Source organism: Sphaeramia orbicularis, chromosome 10 (genome assembly GCF_902148855.1).
Source record: "Sphaeramia orbicularis chromosome 10, fSphaOr1.1, whole genome shotgun sequence".
In the NCBI taxonomy this organism is placed as follows: domain Eukaryota; kingdom Metazoa; phylum Chordata; class Actinopteri; order Kurtiformes; family Apogonidae; genus Sphaeramia; species Sphaeramia orbicularis.
In genome coordinates this window covers 30,788,435-30,807,661 of record NC_043966.1, presented here as the reverse complement: position 1 = coordinate 30,807,661, position 19,227 = coordinate 30,788,435, and the positions used below count along the sequence as shown (strand labels likewise).

The 19,227-nt window shown below is 37.7% G+C and overlaps 3 protein-coding genes across 4 annotated transcripts; 1 reads left to right on the top strand and 2 right to left on the bottom strand.

Moving 5' to 3' along the window:
• Positions 1-143: 143 nt before the first annotated feature.
• sfxn1 (sideroflexin 1) lies at positions 144-10,840 on the bottom strand. Its single transcript, XM_030144719.1, has 11 exons — positions 10,730-10,840; positions 8,893-9,062; positions 8,610-8,780; positions 6,143-6,241; positions 5,962-6,037; positions 5,597-5,682; positions 5,312-5,439; positions 5,141-5,190; positions 4,846-4,895; positions 4,404-4,451; positions 144-2,666 (listed from the first exon to the last, which is right to left on the bottom strand). The coding sequence occupies exons 2-11, from the start codon at positions 9,054-9,056 to the stop codon at positions 2,570-2,572; spliced, it is 969 nt and encodes a 322-aa protein (XP_030000579.1). The 5' UTR covers positions 9,057-9,062; positions 10,730-10,840; the 3' UTR covers positions 144-2,569.
• Positions 10,841-11,050: 210 nt separating this feature from the next.
• Positions 11,051-15,791, bottom strand: LOC115426878 (serine/threonine-protein phosphatase 2A catalytic subunit alpha isoform-like). Its single transcript, XM_030145111.1, has 7 exons — positions 15,316-15,791; positions 14,622-14,831; positions 14,352-14,525; positions 14,163-14,252; positions 13,077-13,238; positions 12,850-12,968; positions 11,051-12,347 (listed from the first exon to the last, which is right to left on the bottom strand). Exons 1-7 carry the CDS (start codon positions 15,415-15,417, stop codon positions 12,275-12,277), a joined length of 930 nt encoding a protein of 309 aa, XP_030000971.1. The 5' UTR covers positions 15,418-15,791; the 3' UTR covers positions 11,051-12,274.
• Positions 15,792-16,336: 545 nt separating this feature from the next.
• On the top strand, positions 16,337-19,065 carry atp5po (ATP synthase peripheral stalk subunit OSCP). Of its 2 annotated transcripts, none has more exons than XM_030145113.1 (7): positions 16,337-16,449; positions 16,729-16,779; positions 16,884-16,994; positions 17,246-17,375; positions 18,342-18,454; positions 18,602-18,688; positions 18,808-19,065. In XM_030145113.1, exons 1-7 carry the CDS (start codon positions 16,423-16,425, stop codon positions 18,916-18,918), a joined length of 630 nt encoding a protein of 209 aa, XP_030000973.1. In that variant the 5' UTR covers positions 16,337-16,422; the 3' UTR covers positions 18,919-19,065. The 2 variants fall into 2 exon arrangements, with proteins under 2 accessions (XP_030000973.1, XP_030000972.1); XM_030145112.1 differs by having other exon boundaries at positions 16,342-16,449; positions 18,602-18,741; positions 18,774-19,065.
• Positions 19,066-19,227: the final 162 nt, after the last annotated feature.

The following is a 19,227-nucleotide window of genomic DNA, read 5'->3' as shown; positions in this document are numbered from 1 at the left end:
GAGCCGCTAGATGCACCACACAAACACACACAACATACAGTATTTTATCAACTTTATTTCATCCAGTTAGTCTAAACATTACATCACCCCAGTGTACTGCAAAACAAGCACATACCATTGTTTGTCATAATATTCTTTTTTTCCCCCAGATATTTCACTGAATTAAAACTGTAAATGACTGATTTCCACAATGCATCACTTTGGCTGTAGTGACTGATCTGATTTGGTAGATTCAGGGCTTGTTAGAGAGTTACATGTTAAGCATTTAATTTTAGACTTTTAATACATCAGAGGAATAAGGTCTTGTTACATGCAGTTGGAGAAATAATACCCACTGACGAGAAATTTAAGGTTGATCATCAATGTTCTGCTACTTCCTTCACTGATGTATAAATCTTCACTTCAAAGATGTAATGAAAAGTAGAGCAGTCAGAAATCTAAACACGTTCAGCAAGTTTTAAAAATGTGCAGCATTAAGGTCTTCCCACATTGTGCTTTTCTGTACTGACAAACTGTAAACAGCTGTAATTTGAAGATGCTACATTCAGATACTTTGAAACACTAGAACAATAGTTTTCACTTCCACCAGGTAGGAAACAGCTCCAACTCATTTCTCTAAAACACTGACGATCTAAAATAAAGTTACTTATACAGTGATAAATGCTAATAGGTTTACATTATATTAAACATTAAACACTTTACAAAAATCACACACCATGATGAGCAAAATATGCAAATATGTAATCAAATCAATGATTGTGAAATGTAAGAATTTCAATTGTAAACATTTATACTAACTGGACTAAATGATTTCTGCGCATGTAATGATTTTATAGATTTAGAATGTTTGCTCAAATATTTGCTAAATGCTGTATATATACTTTGTCATATATTTCAAGTCCACCAACTTCATTTGTTTAGTTTTTTTCTATAGATTTGATGTTCAGTCTCTTGAAATCTGCCCAGACTTCATCTTCACAGTTAAGTATCGTAGCTGTAAATCTGACTTTCAGTTTTATAAGTCTTTAGAAATACTTTTTAATGTTTGTTGAAGTTCACACCAACTGTATCCAAACATACCAGAGGAGTATTATTGTCTGTCATTTTTGCAGCACTAGTACAAAAAATACATTTTATCAGCTCACTAGACAAGAGCTGAGTAATAGGGTGTGCTGATGTAACCGTATGTAACACAGTGTACATACTTCTGACTTCAACAGAAAAATATAAGACTGTCAACTTTAACTAGCATTCTGAGTTTCCGGTCAGGTCCCCACACCAGGTTAAATCCACAAAGGTCTTAGTTTTTCCAACAGGACTTGTCATATGAATCCAACTATGTATCCTTCTTGAAGTTAAAAAATAATATCTGAATAACATCTATTTGGCTTATTTTATCCTGATACTGGCATCTAAAAATCCCCATAGGTTCTAACTATGTATTAAAAAATGCCTAATAACACCTTGAAAACAATGACTTAGATGTCCACTGTGGGAATGGTAAAACATTTTAGATATACTTTCAGATACCAAACAGGTCAGACACGTGTAAGGCATGAATGAGTTATTGTTGTGGCATCATTGTGTTCAGATATTCCGAAAATCCTGGATTTGGTTTTTACAGGTTGGGTTTAAGGAACGTGATAATTAATATGTTTTGCTGAAACATTAAAACTATTGTTAATCCATTATGTCAACATCAGTAGGCTCTCCTTCATGTAGCCTAGTAATGAATAAATACACAGAGAAAAGACTTTTATTTGAAGCAGATGCTGGTTGAGGAGCGTGGTGCTCATGAGAGGAGTGAGTGGTTTGTTCTAAAATGTTTGGCAAGCAGAATAAATAGCACATTAATACTGATTATTAAGACATCATATAGCACCTTGTTGGCCCGTCAATGGTTGTTGCCATTATAGCATCACATTTTATAGGGTGCATCCCTGCAAAACTGTTTTTAGGTTTGTGATTAGATGTGAAGATGCCTAAAGGCCTGCTGAATGTCATTCATTTGGCAAAATGAACTGAGTAAAAGTGAAAGCATTTCTTTGAGATAAAGTGTAGGAGGTTGTAATCGTTGTGAGAGGTCTAAAAGTACAGATTTGGCAAATTCATGAGCTGCAGAGGTCTTGGGCTGTTTGATGTTTAAGTCTAATTGTAGTAACCGTGATGCAGGTATGGAATTAAGTAACTTCCTACCTATATCAGATATGATGTTGACGAGTCACCAACTCAAAAAAATACCGCACAGAAAAAATGTCCACTTTGAACGATCTTACAATGGCCACTACATCTCTCATGAAATAAATCAGGCTTTGCATTCGCCCAAGTTGGAGAAATTCTTCCTTAGCAGTTACAATATAGTCAGCAATCACATTGACAAAAGCAAACATCTCATTACAAATAGACTGACTGAGAGAGGGGGGTCCTCTAGTATCCATCTGAACGGTGGAGATGAGGAGACACAAACTTAACTTTGGCACACTGAATGAGGAGGGCTGGCAGAGAGGCGAGGACTGAGCCTGCAGCTGTGTTATGGCAGTGTTTGGATGGGGGGGGGGGGGGTGCACACTCATAGCCCTTTGTTGAAGTACACCCTCTCCACTCCTGGGTGGTTGGCCCGGATTTTCTCTTGCAGCTCCGGCTCCAAGCGGCTGACTGACATGGAGCTGGATCCAGGAGATAGGAATGTAAGGGTTAATGGGTCGAATACATACTGCACAGGCGTATTATGCAACAGTTCAGGCAGAGCGTAATCACGCTGACACTGCATATATTCAACTACAGACAAGGCAGTTCTGCTATGTTAGCTTGACTATTGACTTGGAGGTTATCATAAATGAGTAAGAAAATGGTCCTGTAGCTAACTTCAAAACAGCTTGGAGGCACAAAGTTTTCAAACAGAGAAAACTGTGTGCCATGACTAAAAGAATACTCTCTTATCACCCCAGTCTTAACATCCTTTGTTTCAAGTGCATTTCAGAACCAATTTTAGACTCATTTTATTACTTTTAAGCCAAGATTTGAGCTAGCCACTCTGGATATTTCTGAACTTTCATCCCCCTATGAGCCAGGACATAATCAGCAATTCTTTGGACGTTCCAAGGTCTAGGTTAGAAACCAGAGGAGGACTGGACTTTGCTGTCAGGGACGCCAGCCTACAAGAGGATATCAGACTTACTGAATCAGTAAGTTTCAGTTACTCATTCTTTGTCTGATTTTAGGACACATTTTTAACCCTATAACACCAAATGTATCATATGTGATATATGAGTTTTGAAGCCCTCTGCATGATCTGTATAATATTTTTTTTCTTGAGAAACCTGATGTATACAATTAGATACATGCAGTACACGGATAATCCACCAGGGGGGAGGGATTTGTTCCCTGGAGGCCTTTCCAGTGACACTACAAGAATATCATTAATGAGGAAGGAGGCAGAACTTTGCCAATTTTGAAAATGGATTACCAATTTGAAAGACATGTTTGTGTTATATTATGTTTTGTTTGTGCAAAAATGTTAATATTTGAGCACTGAGACCTGATGTTGAAACTCATACATGGAAATTGGTGTTTCAAAAAAAATGTTGGGGAGTTGTTCAGAAGGACCAATAAAGGCTCCAGTTTCAAATAACTGGAATTTTCTGTCAAAGATTTAATGGTTCAGGCTTTACAGGGATAAAGGAGCTTTTTGTGAAATGGTTATTTTCATTGTATTGTTTGTTGCATATTATATGGTTTTTGAAGATTTTTAGATTGAGTGCTGCAAAGCACTTTGTCTCATGTGCTGAAAAGTGCTATCAAAATAAAGTTCAGCATTTTATTCTTATTCATTATTATTATTATTATTATTATTATTATTATTATTATTATTATTATTATTATTATTATTATTATTATTATTGGTAGTAGTAGTATAAGAGGTTGAACATGCATAAATTCTTGCTGTTAGAACAGTTTTATTAGTTTGAACCTGATGCATTCAAAGAACCAGAAACAATGAGGGTAAGAAACAACAAGAAATAACAGTAGAACAGAGAAGCATGAGTTACAATATGATGAAAATGTTCTGAGTGACTGTTTCAGTTTATATACACTGTACTGTAACAGAGGAGCTGTACAGAAGAGAAAATATCCTAAGCAGCAACATTCAGAAATAAAAAAGCATCAAGTCAGAGTGGTTTTATAAAATTCTATCTGTTTTATCATCTTGTTTGCCTCATATTGTGAACTGTAGCAGCACAGAGACAATTCTTTTTTTTTTTTTTTTTTAATATAATTTGGCAGAGAGTTTTTTCTTTAGGTTTTGTGTATATGAGCCTTTAAGAAAACATTTTCAGATATTTTCAGGTGTTTCTATTTATCTTCATGAATAAATACAGTACAAATGTAAAGAACTCACTCACCTTTTCTGAGGGAACAGTGCACAGCAAAGAGGAGTCGCAAACACCAAACTGAAAAAACAGGACAAGCACTTATGTAATACAATCACTGTATGGAAAATTAATATTGTTCCTGTTTCTGTTTAAAACACTGAATGAAAACCTTGACATAACTTCCTCAAATTCAATCCAAAATTCTTGCTATTGCTTAAAAATTATTCCTAAAACAATCAGAAATATTAAATGGATGCAAAGTCAAGTTTTTATTATTTTAAGGCACAGGAAGAATCAATCTGGGTGGATCACATTGAGGATCCTTGATAATAAAAGTAATATTTTAAGTGAAATCATTTTACCATTAGTGATATAATACTTGCATATGCTTTTCGAGAGAAGAAATAAGGTTATAGTTTGAAAGGAATTCCACATAGCAGCTTATCAGGGTGGACCATCTCTGAAAACTCACCAGAATCCGACCAGGCTGACTTGAATAGGTGCACTCATCCATGGGAACTTCTGAAAAGACCAGGCAGAAACACGAATGAGGGGCACAAAGGCAGTGGTGAATCCCTATAGTAGAGTGGCCTCATGTCCTCAGTGCTTTTTACTGCTCTCATGTGTGACTGCTAAAAGGACCTTCAGAATATCCCACTGTCTACTGCACATGTCTCTGTTATTTTTAAATATATCATGATAATTTTGTTATTGCCGTATTTACAGTCATCCATTTTTGTGTGAAGTCAGTATTGAGTTTTACCTACCTTCAGAAAGGCCTTCTTCTCCAAATGGTTCATTAAAAATGGGGGAATGGCTGAAAAGACACCAGTAAAATGCTTCAAAATGCAGGTGGTTTACAAGTTGTTTTTTTTTTGTTTTTTTTTAATCAGACTGGGGTTAAAATAGCTGAATTGCTGTTACAAAGCAGGTCATACCCATTCCTGGAGAGGCCATGAGGATTCGGGAGACCACAACCTGAGAGATAGCCTGTTGTGCAGCTTTCGTTGACTCTCCTAACCTGTTGTCATTCTCATCTGTTACAGGAATGCCGTGTTTAAGTTCTCTGAAGGCAAAAAACAGATCCAAGTTTGTTAAAAAAACATCAGCTTATCTTTGCGATACACTTCAGAAGATATATTGTGACTTCTAAATGATAAAGCTGCAGTATAAGAGTGTAAATAATATTAAAATAGAATTAAATAATAACATGTTATCCTTACCTTTGTCTCATCAGTGGGATGTTGATACAGTTAGCAGCAGCTACAGCAGCAAATGGAACAAACCGTCCAATCAGAGGTGAGATGTGCTGAAGAAGCATAAAAAGTAGGGTCACAATATAACTTGGTTTAAAGACCAGAGGAAGGGATTTTTTTTTTTTTTTTTTATTATAACACATTATGTTCCGACAAACACATAATCAAAGCTGACTAGACCTCGTTCTTTTTTGAGGCATGACCCTGTGAATAACATGGCTGCTCCGTGACAAAGAGACTATCTGAGCAAAACTGACTTGTGTCAGAACACAAATGCATCTGCGATGAAAACATTAAAATGAGATGTAAAATGGGGTTAGATGAACTGATACCTTTGTTAGTGCATTTAGTCCTAGAGCGGTGGCAACTGCCCCTGTGGTGGCAGACACATAAGCTGTGCCAAGCTGACTGCAAACAAGAGAGTTAACTGTCACATCAGCTGTACACACACAACAGTCTTGAATTAAAGGGTTAAAATGGGCCGATGTCTGCGCTAAAACATCACTCTCTTACCTGACTGTGATTGGAGCGTCTCCACTCCTGTTGGTATAGTTGACTATTGCATTAAAAGACTGATTGATCCACTGCCAGAACAACACAGCTGGAGTAGTCCTGCAAAAAATACAGGAATCTTTAACAATAACAACATGTGGAGGTGGTTTAATAAAGGTGTTGATCTATGATACTGATCTATCCTTTTAGACCAGTCGAAAACCTTCTGTACTTTGTTTTAGTCGACTCCAGGATAATTTACAAAAATAAAGGCTGACTTTAACCCTTAGACATAAACAGCCCCTGGTGAGCAAAAGCATTTACCGATCTAAAATGTTTAATAACTTTAGAATCACTAATCTTATCAATACATTTAACTAATTCTGATATAATGCAGTTTTGCAGCTTTTTGGCAGCATCAGTGTCTTATTTGGATGTTCAGAGACTCCACAGTGAATGTGGAAACAGACAGATTCTTCAGTATTGATTCACCATAAAACCCATGATCTTTGACACATGACAGGGGTGTAGATGCTTGATTTTTGGTTCACTTCATGATATATTCTGCCAAAAAAAGTCACTTTTTCCCTTCAATTATCTCTGTTTCAATATAATAACCTTTGAATTTATTGAGCTGTTATGAACATCCAGTAAACAGTAAATGAAATATACAAAAAAGACCTGATGTCACTGAAAAATGGAAAATGCAGAGGATAATATTACAATAAATAGTGAAGAATTACTTAAATCTTGAACGTAGTGCCACAAATACCACAAAAATAGTTCTAGGTCTTTAAGTAATAATACCACATCATTATTAACATGGTAACAGTCAGGTAAACTAACCAACGGTGCCAAAAATGCTGAATAATGCATCGATCCATTGCAACAGAGCTACTTTTCTGATATTTTGGACTGAAAGTGATACACAAAAAGCATCACAGTTTGTTTTTTTTGACTCTGATCTCTATGTCTACTCTATGCAACTGTCAAACAACTTGAACTAATGTGAAGTGAAAGCTTCAGAGCTACACCTCCGTCATGTTGGACCAAAGCTGTTGTCAGACATTTCAACAGTTTTCTTCTATACTCTGGTCGTAACATTGGAGAAATTTAGGCTGTGAGGTTAAAACATGGGCCGCTCTGCTGTCTCCTCTGACATAAACTATCAAGATCAAGGCTGACAGATATTTGACCCAGACCATCTCCTTTTGTCTTCTTTAGCAGTGGCTGGATTTCTGTATTATTAGACTGTAGGTATTTTAATAGTTTTCATGACCAGTTAATGGAGAAGACACTCACTCGATAAACAAATGATTAATTTATTGTATATTGGTATTTAGGGTTTGAACATCCCAAAGTGTATTAAGGAGTGTATTCATTAAGTAGCTACTCTGATACAGTTCATTCCTTTACTTTCTTTCCCTTCTTGGTAAATTCCACTGGCATTTTCAGGTGAATAACCTCTCATCTGGCAAGTCTGTTTCTGCACATGAAATTTGACACCATGGCAACATGGCCCTATTGTTTATCTGTTGCTAGGTAACCCACTTCAATGGTGATTCTATCAATGGGATTGACCATTGGGACACCACTGTATTCCAAAATTACAAATATCTCCCAAAATACTGGTCCTATCAACTTGTCATTTTCGCTAGTCTTTTCCTTGACCAAAAATCCTTAAGTATGCCAAACTGCAGCAGTCAGCTCTTTCCAGATTTTGTGAGATGCCTGAGACACACAGAGTCCACTTCCCTTTTATAACATAGGATGTCCTGTACTAAGTGTCCTCTGTTTTCTGAGCTTGTATTATCAGATGTCTCATGCATAACACATCCACAGAGTGTTCCTTGGTCTTCAGTATTTTTTTACACCTAAACAGAGAGCTACTCATAAACCGATTAAAATGAATAATAAAATTGTGATTTACGGACACTGTGGGATGATAAATTGGAGACATTTTTCAAAAGTGCAGTAATAATTATAAGGTAATGACAAAAATGGCAAATGTTTAATCAAATGCCTCATTTTTTTCCCTCCATTTTGAACTTTTTTATACATTACTTTTTTAATACTGTTTCTGAATTTCACCCATAAAAGACATCTGACCTGATAAAAATTACTCGTGAAAGTAAATGTTTTCTGTGTAAAGTGGTGGCATGTTCAGCTATGTTTTATAAAAAACAAAAATCAATTTACCCAGAAATATAAAGCATCCGTACTTATACTTAAGAGTTAATTACTATACAGCTGTCTGCAACAGATACATTTAGGCATGTAACTGAAATCTATCAGATGAATTTGAGTCTTTGTCACAGTTTATCTTTAGGAAATCAGCCCACTGATTAAACCAAAACTTAGACATATCATTTATCTCCTGTTTAACATTTTAACTAATCAAAACACTTCAGACAACAGTGGCAGTAATATCATCCTATTTTTTGTTGTCAGGAGTCTGATTCTAAATGTCGCCAACACATGCTCTTACCTGTAAAATGTCATCATGCACCCAGTGATCGTCATATTCATTGGAACCTGTGCTGACATGCGGCCAATCAGGATCATCTTCTCTCCAGTATCAGGGTGGAAAGCTGAATCAAATATATATTTGGCTCTCCATAGTTCATCTTCTGTCAGTCCTGGGGAAACTACACCTTTCCTGAGAAGCAATAAAAATGACATTTAAAGCAAACTTATTTACTGACAGCACTGAAAGTTTGTCTGGTTATTGGTGGATGGCTCTTGGCCTTGCAGCTCCAGCCTGGTTTTACCTGTAGTCAGTGATGATTTTGTGTGCGTGGGCTAGTTGTTCGTTGCTGAGGAGGATATTCCTGGGGTCTGTGACAGTGAAGAAATGCTTAGCACGACCCACAAATGTGCTCTGGTCCCACCGGGGCTCATTGATGTTTATGGAAGTGGATAGCTCTGCTGCCATATTTATCTGAAAAAAGAAAAAGGAATCATATCAGGTTTTTGTCAGTGCACAGAGACGGAAGAAATGAAATGAGCCGCTTATCTCAAGTTAATAAATGGAGACAATGGACTGATTATGTCGAAACATTACTAGGTGCATTGTAATTAGCTGATAGTGACTGGTAGTATTCCATGCATCTGACACTGTGCCCCGGCAGTCACTCTGGGAGTAACAGCCCTTCACTCCTTATTTTCTTCTGCAGACACAAGTCAGACTTGTGAAAAAACAAAAAACAAAAACACTATTTTCTGGATAGCCATGCTGCTTATTCAGCATTATGTTGCTATGGTGATGGCTGACCTGACACAAAGGTTGTGAAGCACTAAACTGCAAAGCCCTATTATAGTCACACACCAACCCTAAAACTATGACTACAAATGGGTCTTAACAAAGGACAAAGCCTGATCGTAAATGGCACACCTGCAAATAATTCAAAAATCCATGAAGTGATGTGAAGGACAGTGAGTGAGTGAAGTGTCATTGAACTTCACCCACTGAAACCAGATAAGACCGGCCCTGAACAGACAACCAGACTTTGCTGTTTTTCTCTCTATGCTCATTCTTCCCAAAGAAAATCAAACTGTGGGGGTTTACTACATAGCTAACCCAGTCTGATCTGGTTTTTAACCATTTGTTCCATGTTCCAGAGCAACCACTGGGAGATCATTGCACTGAAGTGCAGCCAGTTCATATGGATGAGGGTCTGCAGTAACAGCAGCATGATGAAACTCTACCTGGAATTGCACCAAAGATGGCTGCGAGATTGACAACAAATAGCAAACTCTTTTTGTTGGCGGCCTGGAGTGCAGTAGACGTGCTGTCTCTTTAAATTGAATTAAACTCCATGGGGCTCTCACGAGATAGCAACAACACCCCCTTGTTTTGGCGTGGAACATACAATAAAACACTGTGGCTGCAAGAGTGTGTTCTGTTCCGCTGTTTCAAAGCACTTTCTCCTTTCAAGCCTTATTCACAGCTATCAGAAGATGATAAAAAATATGTAATAACGGGATGATCAGTGGACTGAACTTTGGACTCTTGATCTCTACACCCTGAGCTGCTTGTGCCCTCACTCTCAGCCAATCAAAGACGGCCTGCGTGGCTACACATTAACCTGCAATTCACAACAACTCCTCACCATCAACCACATCACTCGTGGACTATGCGTGTTATCTGCTGTTAGATGTTTTAAAAGCTTCATTCTCATACATCCGACAGAAGTAAATGTGCTTTCTGTGTGTGATCGAAGCAGAAACATGCTCTGTGACTGATGTGGGTAATTGTTCAACCCGACGTAGACCAGTCAAATCTGGACTGTAACTGAAGGTGTCTGTGGATCCCTCCACTCCACAGACCCTCCACAAATGAAACCCACACACAAACACACCAAAATGAAAGAAACAATCATTTGCGATGGCTCGTCTGTCCATCTGTCCAGCCCGATCATTGTCCAGTTGTGTGCCCCAGATTCAACTAGTATCATCCTGCCACATCCACACATCCAAGCATCCAGCGCTTCTCCTGGAGTCAAACATGTCTAATGACAGTTGGGCGATCTCAGACTCTTAGTGCACACTGCTCTTCACATGTCGACGTCTTGATGAGGGATTTAAAAAATAGCAGAGGTTACTTACTGCACTGTGGGCTCCAGCAGTCCGCAAGAGGTGTCCCTGAAAGGCTGCAGCCAGCTAATTTAACATGCAGCAGCGTAAGGCCAGCCAGTGAGCGCACGGACGCACATCCCCCAGTGGAAGGAACCACACTGAGAAAATAAAAGTCCAGCCTCCAGGAAGCACATTGCACACCTTAAACCCCAACAGAGATGCGCCTTGTTGAAACTGTACCTAATGATCACTAACTAAATATCCCGCTATTATTTTTTTTTTTATTGCAACAATAAGAAAAAAATCCACCGCGTAAAATTCAAGGAGGCGACAAATTCATCTTCAACACGATTCCTTTAAATGTGACTTTTATTTTCAGCAGTGACTACATCCGTTAATGCTCTGACATGTTCAGCCTGATTTTACTAACAGGCTGTAAATCATTTAATAACTGGTGAAACTTTGCATGATTTCCACACACAACTTTACGCACAGCTCGTCTTATATCATCAGGCCACATTTTATCTTGCAAAAATGCCATTTAAAACACACAAAGCTTACACCGGTTCATGATAAAGCGGAATAAATAAATAAATTCGTATAATAAAAGCGTTGGCAAAATTAAAACATAGTAATTATAAAAGCAAAATTTGTCATCCTTAAACTCATCAAAAATTAACATCAATCAACCCATGTCATATTCACATGCTGTAATAAAATAAAATAAAAAGTGTAATACAAATAATAAAGTAAAGACACACACACACACATACATATATATTTAATTGTTAATTCACTGTCAGCATTTGCAGCGCCCAATTATCACCATATGCTGGATATCTTTTTGAAGATCATCAGTTTGTTTTTAGCTGTCTGTTTCCATCTACTGGCGACTAAAGGAAATACATGACGAAGCAGCCTCAGTCTTTGGCAGCTGCAAAACAGTTATTTTAACAACCGATGTAATTGGTACCAATATTGCTTACTTAAATAAATTCCAGTTGATACAGCAGAGCAAAACGAGAGATACTTTCACTATAATAGGGTATAAAAAAGAACATAGTCTGTCAGTGTGTGATAAAAATCAAATACAAAAGTGAACAATGTCATCTCTGACATCTAACCCTATTGTCTCACTTCACAAAACTTGTTGCATTTCGGTTACAAAAAGAAAAAGAGTTCACATTATATTAACTGCAACCTTTGATTTGAGGCCATGCCAAGTGAAAGATGCAGCTTACAGTGTATATACTGTATTATGGCAACATACTCTGCTCATCAATAACAACCTAACACAAAGATTACTTACATTAGATCATTCAGTTTTCCTGACAAACCAGCAGGTATTGTGACAGTATAGTTCATAATAGCAATCATTTCTTGCAATAAAAACATCATGCACAGAGAGGAAAAAGTCAAAAGGATGGTGTTCTTTAGCTAAATGTGATAGTTTCCATTTCATTGTGATTATGGCACACATTTTTTTTGGTCCATGGGGCTATGAATGCTTCTTTTCTCAAGGCTCTGTGTATGTTGTTGCCATCCTCACCAAATTCTGACAAAGTGTTGTAATAATTACAGGAAATAGTCAGGAGTGCGCCGCGTCACATGAGGTTCTCCTCTACGTGGTGCAGGGTCGAACTGTAGGCTAAGACACAAAAAAAACACAAGTCTCATTAATTTGTGTAAAGAATCATTTACATTATTCATTTTATTTATGGAAGTTGCAATATATGTCCTCAATAAAAATAAACTATCAATTCAGTCTCCACAAAAATATTCATTTGAGGTCGATCAATAGTGGATTTTTAAAGGCTGGTAGAATATAAATTGTTTTTAGCAGTAAAAAGCCAATTGCTTCCTGATCAGCTGATGTCATCCACAGTGAAGATACTGAGCTATCTTTGACTGTTAGAAGATAAACTGTTACTAAAATAACATCAAAATAAATACATCTACGTCACTCAAAGTCAAACTCAAAGCAACGAATCAATAATTCAACCTGTAATTTTACTTTTCCAGCTATCATTGAGCTACTATTCTCCCTCAGAGTCAGTAATTATAGTTGAGAGGTCTAATATTAACCATCTGCCAAGCTCTACTACCACCAATTTATGTAAACACTTGGTCTCTATCACTCTAATACTTACAAGGAGTATTTCAGTGTGTCATCAAGTTCCATGATTGCTGCCTGGTTTCCACAGCGATAACAATAGTTTGGTGCGCTGAAGATCGTCACTACATTACGGTCATGGCACCAATTATAACCCTATACCAAGAGAGCATCAACATTATTTTAAAATCCCAACATGTAAAGCATAGAGCATCAGGAAAATTAGGATTACATTTGCAGAGTAAACTTGTTAAAGCACCATACCTCCATTACCAGCTGGTGGGCTCTGGAGACCAAGGTTAAACCGTTTGCATGATTAAAAGTCTCGGAAATGTCTTGCCCGAAGGTGTAGCCTGCACCACGGGGGGAGATGCCCCATCCACCGCGGTCGTCTGGATCGGACCATAACAGGTCACACATCGGACCCTGAAAATCAAGAATCAGCAGTGATGTTTAGCTAGAGATTGATTTAATATTAAAAACTACGTTCAGAATACCAGGCCAGTGTCTTAATGACTTCTGAACCCTGGATCACTTTTCTAGAATTGTGACTAGTGGGTCAGTTTTCTAGTATGGAAAACTAACCAACCCCCATAGAATGTTGACCCCTCATATGAATTTGAGCTGTATGTTAATAAAAATGTTGTAATACATTTGGATATCATAATTAGGTTAAATATATGTATATAATTTGAAATTTTCACCAGAAACTACTAAATTCACTCATTCATATAGCCATTGAAGTAAATAATAATTCATTTTAGAGTTGCGAGACATCATAGACATGAAATCTACCCTAAATTATGAAAAAAATTTGGGGAAAAAAATGTTTTTATGTATTTATTTTCTAATATATATTTCAATTTTGTAATATTTGTAACACAAACTATGTAACACTGAATGGGTGAAAACAGATTGCAGTAAAGGTTATGGGATTTGAACCAACAACAGTTTTTTCTGAGTAAATAACAGGTGTTAATCACAGATATATTTGTAATATCATGTGCTTGTATGTTTGTGCAATGCATGATTGTTTATATTTTTTTGTGCTTTTCATAACATGTTTTGTATTTACATATACCTTCAACAAACTTTTTTATTTTATTTATTTATTTATTTGTACAAATTTGATGATTTATTGGGGGTGGGTCACTTTTTCATGAGGGGGGGTCAGAGTTCTATAACAGAAAACTGACCCACGGGTCACTTTTCCATGGGGGTCACTTTTTTGTCTGACATTGGCCTAATTAAGGGATCACTCTGTGTTAGGCCACATGTCTGATACACAAAATATTAATATTAGAGAAAATAATGTCAAATCAATATCAACTTAGCATGTGTTGCATCTACCTCATGAGGAACCTCCTGCAGGCGATCCAGCGCTCTGATGTGTTCCAGTGTGTCTATTGAAGGGGACAATCCACCATGGAGGCAGAAAATCTATAAGGAAAAAAGTACGAAATACAAATAAATAAATGGTGGCATATGCTATACATGATAAGTGAGTGGATAAATGCACATCTTCATACATAATCTCACCTGGTTATCTACCAGTGCAGTGAGGGGCAAATAGTCAAACAGATCTGTAAAATACTTCCAAACATTGGCATTTCCATATTTCCTCAGACACTCATCGTAGAAGCCGTACACTTGTGTGATCTGTCTGCTCTCATGGTTCCCTCTGAGAATTGTGATTCGTTCACGGAATCTTACCTACAAATACAAATAAATTGACAAAGTAAATGCAATCCAGCAATCATTTACCACATGTATAAAGGATCCTGGTTTGTTTGGTAAATCTGCTTTTACCTTAAGAGAAACCAGGAGAGTTACTGTTTCCACTGAATAATAACCCCGATCCACATAGTCTCCCATGAAGAGGTAGTTAGTATCTGGGGATTTCCCTCCGATCTTAAACAGTTCCATTAGGTCATGGAACTGGCCATGGACATCTCCACAAACTGTCACTGGACATCTCACTTCCTGCACATTGGACTCCTTTGTCAAGATTTCCTTGGCCTACAAAGAGGAGCCAAGTAAACACAGCATGATGGTGATTAACAGGTAAGTCAGAGGATGGTGCAGTGCTGGACTGCACAGCGGGTTATAGGTTGTAAACAAGTATTTCAAGGCCAGAAAGACCATATTTATCCTGTGCTACATGATGGAAGATGCACTAGATTATTTGTGCTGTAGCAGTGCACTCCAGTGGTAAAGCGATACCAAGAGTGGGCGTAGCTAGGGAACATATTTGCAGGCATTCCCTCCATCTTCTGGCAAGTGGTTTTAGCAATCTACTGCAGCTGCAGCCAAATGGTGCTCTCCAAAACAAGGCCACACATGCATTAGCTGATGTTAGTCCAGGCTATTTTTTTTTTTTTTTTTTTTTTTTTTACTGTTTTTAAAGAACCAGGAGTGGCACGTAATGGTCTGCTAGCACTAGAGAGCTAATGACGGGTACTAATAGCCCGGCGGTGTGCCTGCCTTCCTGCGCAAACCTTACCTTTTCGCAGAGGACTTTGACCTGGTTCTCAGTTAGCTGTTTGCATTCATTCAGTTGTTCGATCCATCCGTCCAGTTCCTTGGTGAAAGACTTGTCGTCCATGCCTGGTTTGCCGTCAGCTGGTGAGCCGACCAGGTTTTAAAAAGCTCAGTTAAACCTCTCACTATAACGTTACGTATTAATGGCCCGGCTACGCTACGTCCTGCCAGGCTCTGGTCATTCGCAGCCTCTGTTTGAGAGTGTGTGTGGATGTGCGTGTGCGCCCCCACTAACCAATGCGTCAACTGACCTGCGGCTCCCTGTTCTCGTGGTGTAAAAATAATTAGCTCACATGTTACATAAATAATACCCTGCTCCCCATTCAACACCGAAGGGCTTCCATTTAAAAGCTGCTATCGCAAATACTATGAAGTAGCTCTGAGATATTGCAGACCCAGCCCATCTGACTCCTGTCCAAAGCGAGGCTGAGCAGCATCTAGATTTACGTCACCGCATCCCTTGATGGCCCTTCGTTGGATTTAATTTGTTTTTGACTGTTTTTTTTAATTTCTTGGTTTGTTTGTTTAATTTACTGTATTTTGCTTTAATTTGCTCCTGTCATCTGCGGTTTCTTTTTGCTATTTATTTAAAAAGCGGACGTGCTTGTTCTTGGTGCTCCCCCTGCTGGACTAAACTGGGAGTAGCTGACTAAAGGTTATAACAGCAGCTGTTTTCACCAAAATAGTTCCATAGGCAGCAGAGACTGACGGATTAAATTTAGCAGTTAGTGCAAATAGACACAGGGATAAAACTTATTAAATATATGTAAAATGCCTCATGAAAATAATATCCACCCGCCACGGATCTGAATGATGCAAATGCTGCTAGCTTGTAAAACATTAAATACTGCTAGTCTGTCACTTATAATTTTTTTTCTATTTTCAGTGGAATGTTTGGACATCAAATGGTGAGAATTGTTAGAACAGATTAAAAAACCCAACTCAAACAAGTTTCCCCGCTGGATAAACTGCGACACTGTAAAAGACTACATTACCCACCGTTTGACGTTTTCCTGTCAAAGCGCACATGCGCATTCATATGTTCTATTCGGGACGGCTGTAGGAGAAAATGGCAGCATTCATGCTAGGACAGCAGGTACGACATTCAATGATTTTGGTGATTTCATCCTGTAGAACTGTTATAGTTCATCGCTTCATACCTAAGAAAACAAATGTCCATTATTGTGTTGCGTCATAGATAAGGAAATAAGATGAAATGTTGGATACAGTTACACGAGGCTTTGCACTTGAATGACTGCTAACATGTTAGCTTTTTGGCTAGCTGTCTTAACGTCAACGGTGCAAAATGTGCCATAGTATATTAGTTTAATCTGGCCTCTTAATGTTAAAACCGTGCATATTTTTGCTTTTCCAGGTCCGCCAGCTCAGCACGTCTGTGGTCAGACCTGCAGCAAAACTGGTTAAGGTAAATGACATCAAGTTGCAGAGATCAAATCGTTCGTTAGTATTGGATAATAAGTGAAGTTGGTGGTCGCAGAAAGATCTCTACATATTTCTCTGTGTTTCTAGCCACCTATCCAGGTCTATGGAGTGGAGGGCCGCTATGCCACTGCTTTGTTCTCAGCTGCCAGTAAGCAGAACAAACTGGACCAAGTGGAGCAGGAACTGGGAAAAGTGGCTGTAAGTGTATAAACAAGATGCAGTTTTTATTATCAAGTACAAATTAAACTCTCTGGCAAAATAGAGGTCAATACATGATGTAGACATGTGTTACAAATTCAAATAACTAAGTATTTAAAGGTATATGTGTCACTCATACGAGGAATGACCTTAACAAAGTGTATGATTTTTCTAATCCAAGCAGTGTCAGCCTTACTTTTTATTAAGTACACAAACTGATATATTTTTTGTCTGCCTTTCTATTTCTTAAGGCCATGATCAAGGACCCCAAGATGTCCAGTATTGTTATGAATCCTCATGTTAAGCGCAGCCTCAAACAGAAAGCCTTCAATGATGCACTTACAAAGGCTAAGGTCTCACCCATCACCGTCAACCTCATCAGTGAGTCATTGCTGGCTTGGACTATGTGATTCTGCCCTATGTTTGGCCTCTGCCTCAGTGTAACCTTGTGTAAATCAAAAAAATACACTTGTATATTTTAATGATGGAATGGAAGAAGTCAAGTTCAGCTTTTTGGCAGGTAAACCAAAATATAACCAATGCTGACGTATGTAAAGTAACAAATGAGTATTCCACCAGCACATGGTGGAGCCTGTGAAACACTAATTATTATCATGCAGAGAAAGATGAAAAAAACAAATGATTCCTAACATGATACTGTCTCAGGTTTTCAATAGTTGGTGACAAAGAAAAACAGAATAGCTAAAACTGTATATACAAAGTATTTTTCTTGCACTGATTATTTTAGATAGATACATGGTTAAAAAAAAAGTCACTTTATACAGTGCAATGCAAAAACCTTAACCTGACTAAATGGCTAAACCAATGGCTCAGGAGTTTGAGTGTGTCCTATGACCTCCAAGAGGTTGAAGGCTCTTGCATGTCAGACCTTAGTACTGGACATTATTTTCCAGCTTTAACATCTTTGAAACTCTTTTAACTCTAGTCTGTATTGTCTTTCAGTTATGGAAGTTCTTAACAACAGTGTTGTGCACAGTTATCAGTTAATTAGTAGAAATATATGTTTTCAATTTAAACTATGTACATTGAAATAGTTTATGAAGAACTGCCCAAGCTCAATAAAGTTTCATCTCTACTCCACATAAACTATGGTCAGCTAAGAAGTGAAATATTAATAGCACTTTTAAAATTCATATTTGAGTCAAATGTTGAGTTAAAGAGGAGCATGCCATATGTAACTGAAGACATCTAAAACAATATATTTATGTATTTAGTGCTGATAATGGGATTGCTAAAGAGGATGCATGTATATTAAAGGCTGTCTTCTTTTTAGTGGACCACATTGAGAAGTGATAAATTTCCTTTTGTATTGTCTTCATTTGGCAGATGTTTTGTCTGATAATGGTCGTCTGACTCTAACTGGTGATGTGATCTCTGCCTTTGGTAAAATGATGAGTGCACACCGTGGAGAAGTCATCTGCTCTGTGACCACTGCTCAGGTAAGAAATGGACATTAATTATACTATGTACTGTGGTTTCATCTTGCTATTCCAAACGGCTCTTATTGACTACTTTAAGGGTATTAAGTGTAATATTTTTACTGGATATTACTGTATGATCACATGATAAATATTTTTCCATCTTAGCCTTTGGATGATGCTAATCTTGCCGACCTAAAAGTTGCCCTCAAGGGTTTTCTTCAGAAAGGTGAAACTATCAAGCTGGAAACAAAGGTGTGGGTCTATTTTGTTATCCCCATTTCAGAGGAAATAAAAGTGATTCTCATTAATATTTTGCCATTTAGTCAATCTATTGGAGTATAATAATTGTTTTTTTCTACCCCTTTGAACAGTCGGATCCTTCAATCCTGGGTGGCATGATTGTCAGCATCGGGGACAAGTATGTTGACATGTCCACAAAAACAAAGATTCAGAAGCTGACCAAGCTCATCAGGGAAACTTAAGTCCTGTGGACTTAATTTTGCAGAAGATTGAAGAAGGCCATCTGGAGACAGGCTGGCTGCTTCCTGTTCTAGCATTGAAATTGCTCCATAAGTACAATGTCTATGTTTATTCATATGGATGTTAATAAAAACAAAAGAAAAATGAAAGTTTTTTTGTCTTCATTTGTTGGCAGTGTGACGTGTATGAATATTTGTGCCCTACAGTAATGCTGTAGACCTATGTGTGTAAGTAAATTAATGGGGAAAAAAGCTCTAGAAATAGCAACTATTGTGTAAATGCCAGTGGGGTTATGAAAGCTGTTGTAACCT

What these genes read in the sequence shown, in the direction of transcription:
- atp5po (XM_030145112.1), top strand. Translation starts at nt 16,423, where the DNA reads ATGGCAGCATTCATGCTAGGACAGCAG. An exon ending in CATTCATGCTAGGACAGCAG is followed by an intron (nt 16,450 to 16,728) that starts GTACGACATTCA and finishes TTGCTTTTCCAG; the next exon opens with GTCCGCCAGCTCAGCACGTC. An exon ending in CTGCAGCAAAACTGGTTAAG is followed by an intron (nt 16,780 to 16,883) that starts GTAAATGACATC and finishes CTGTGTTTCTAG; the next exon opens with CCACCTATCCAGGTCTATGG.
- LOC115426878 (XM_030145111.1), bottom strand. Translation starts at nt 15,417, where the DNA reads ATGGACGACAAGTCTTTCACCAAGGAACTGGACGGATGGATCGAACAA. An exon ending in TCAAAGTCCTCTGCGAAAAG is followed by an intron (nt 14,832 to 15,315) that starts GTAAGGTTTGCG and finishes TCCTCTTTGTAG; the next exon opens with GCCAAGGAAATCTTGACAAA. An exon ending in CCCACCAGCTGGTAATGGAG is followed by an intron (nt 12,969 to 13,076) that starts GTATGGTGCTTT and finishes CTCTTGGTATAG; the next exon opens with GGTTATAATTGGTGCCATGA.
- sfxn1 (XM_030144719.1), bottom strand. Translation starts at nt 9,056, where the DNA reads ATGGCAGCAGAGCTATCCACTTCCATAAACATCAATGAGCCCCGGTGG. An exon ending in CATGGCCTCTCCAGGAATGG is followed by an intron (nt 5,191 to 5,311) that starts GTATGACCTGCT and finishes GTGTCTTTTCAG; the next exon opens with CCATTCCCCCATTTTTAATG. An exon ending in AGAAGAAGGCCTTTCTGAAG is followed by an intron (nt 4,896 to 5,140) that starts GTAGGTAAAACT and finishes TGGTCTTTTCAG; the next exon opens with AAGTTCCCATGGATGAGTGC.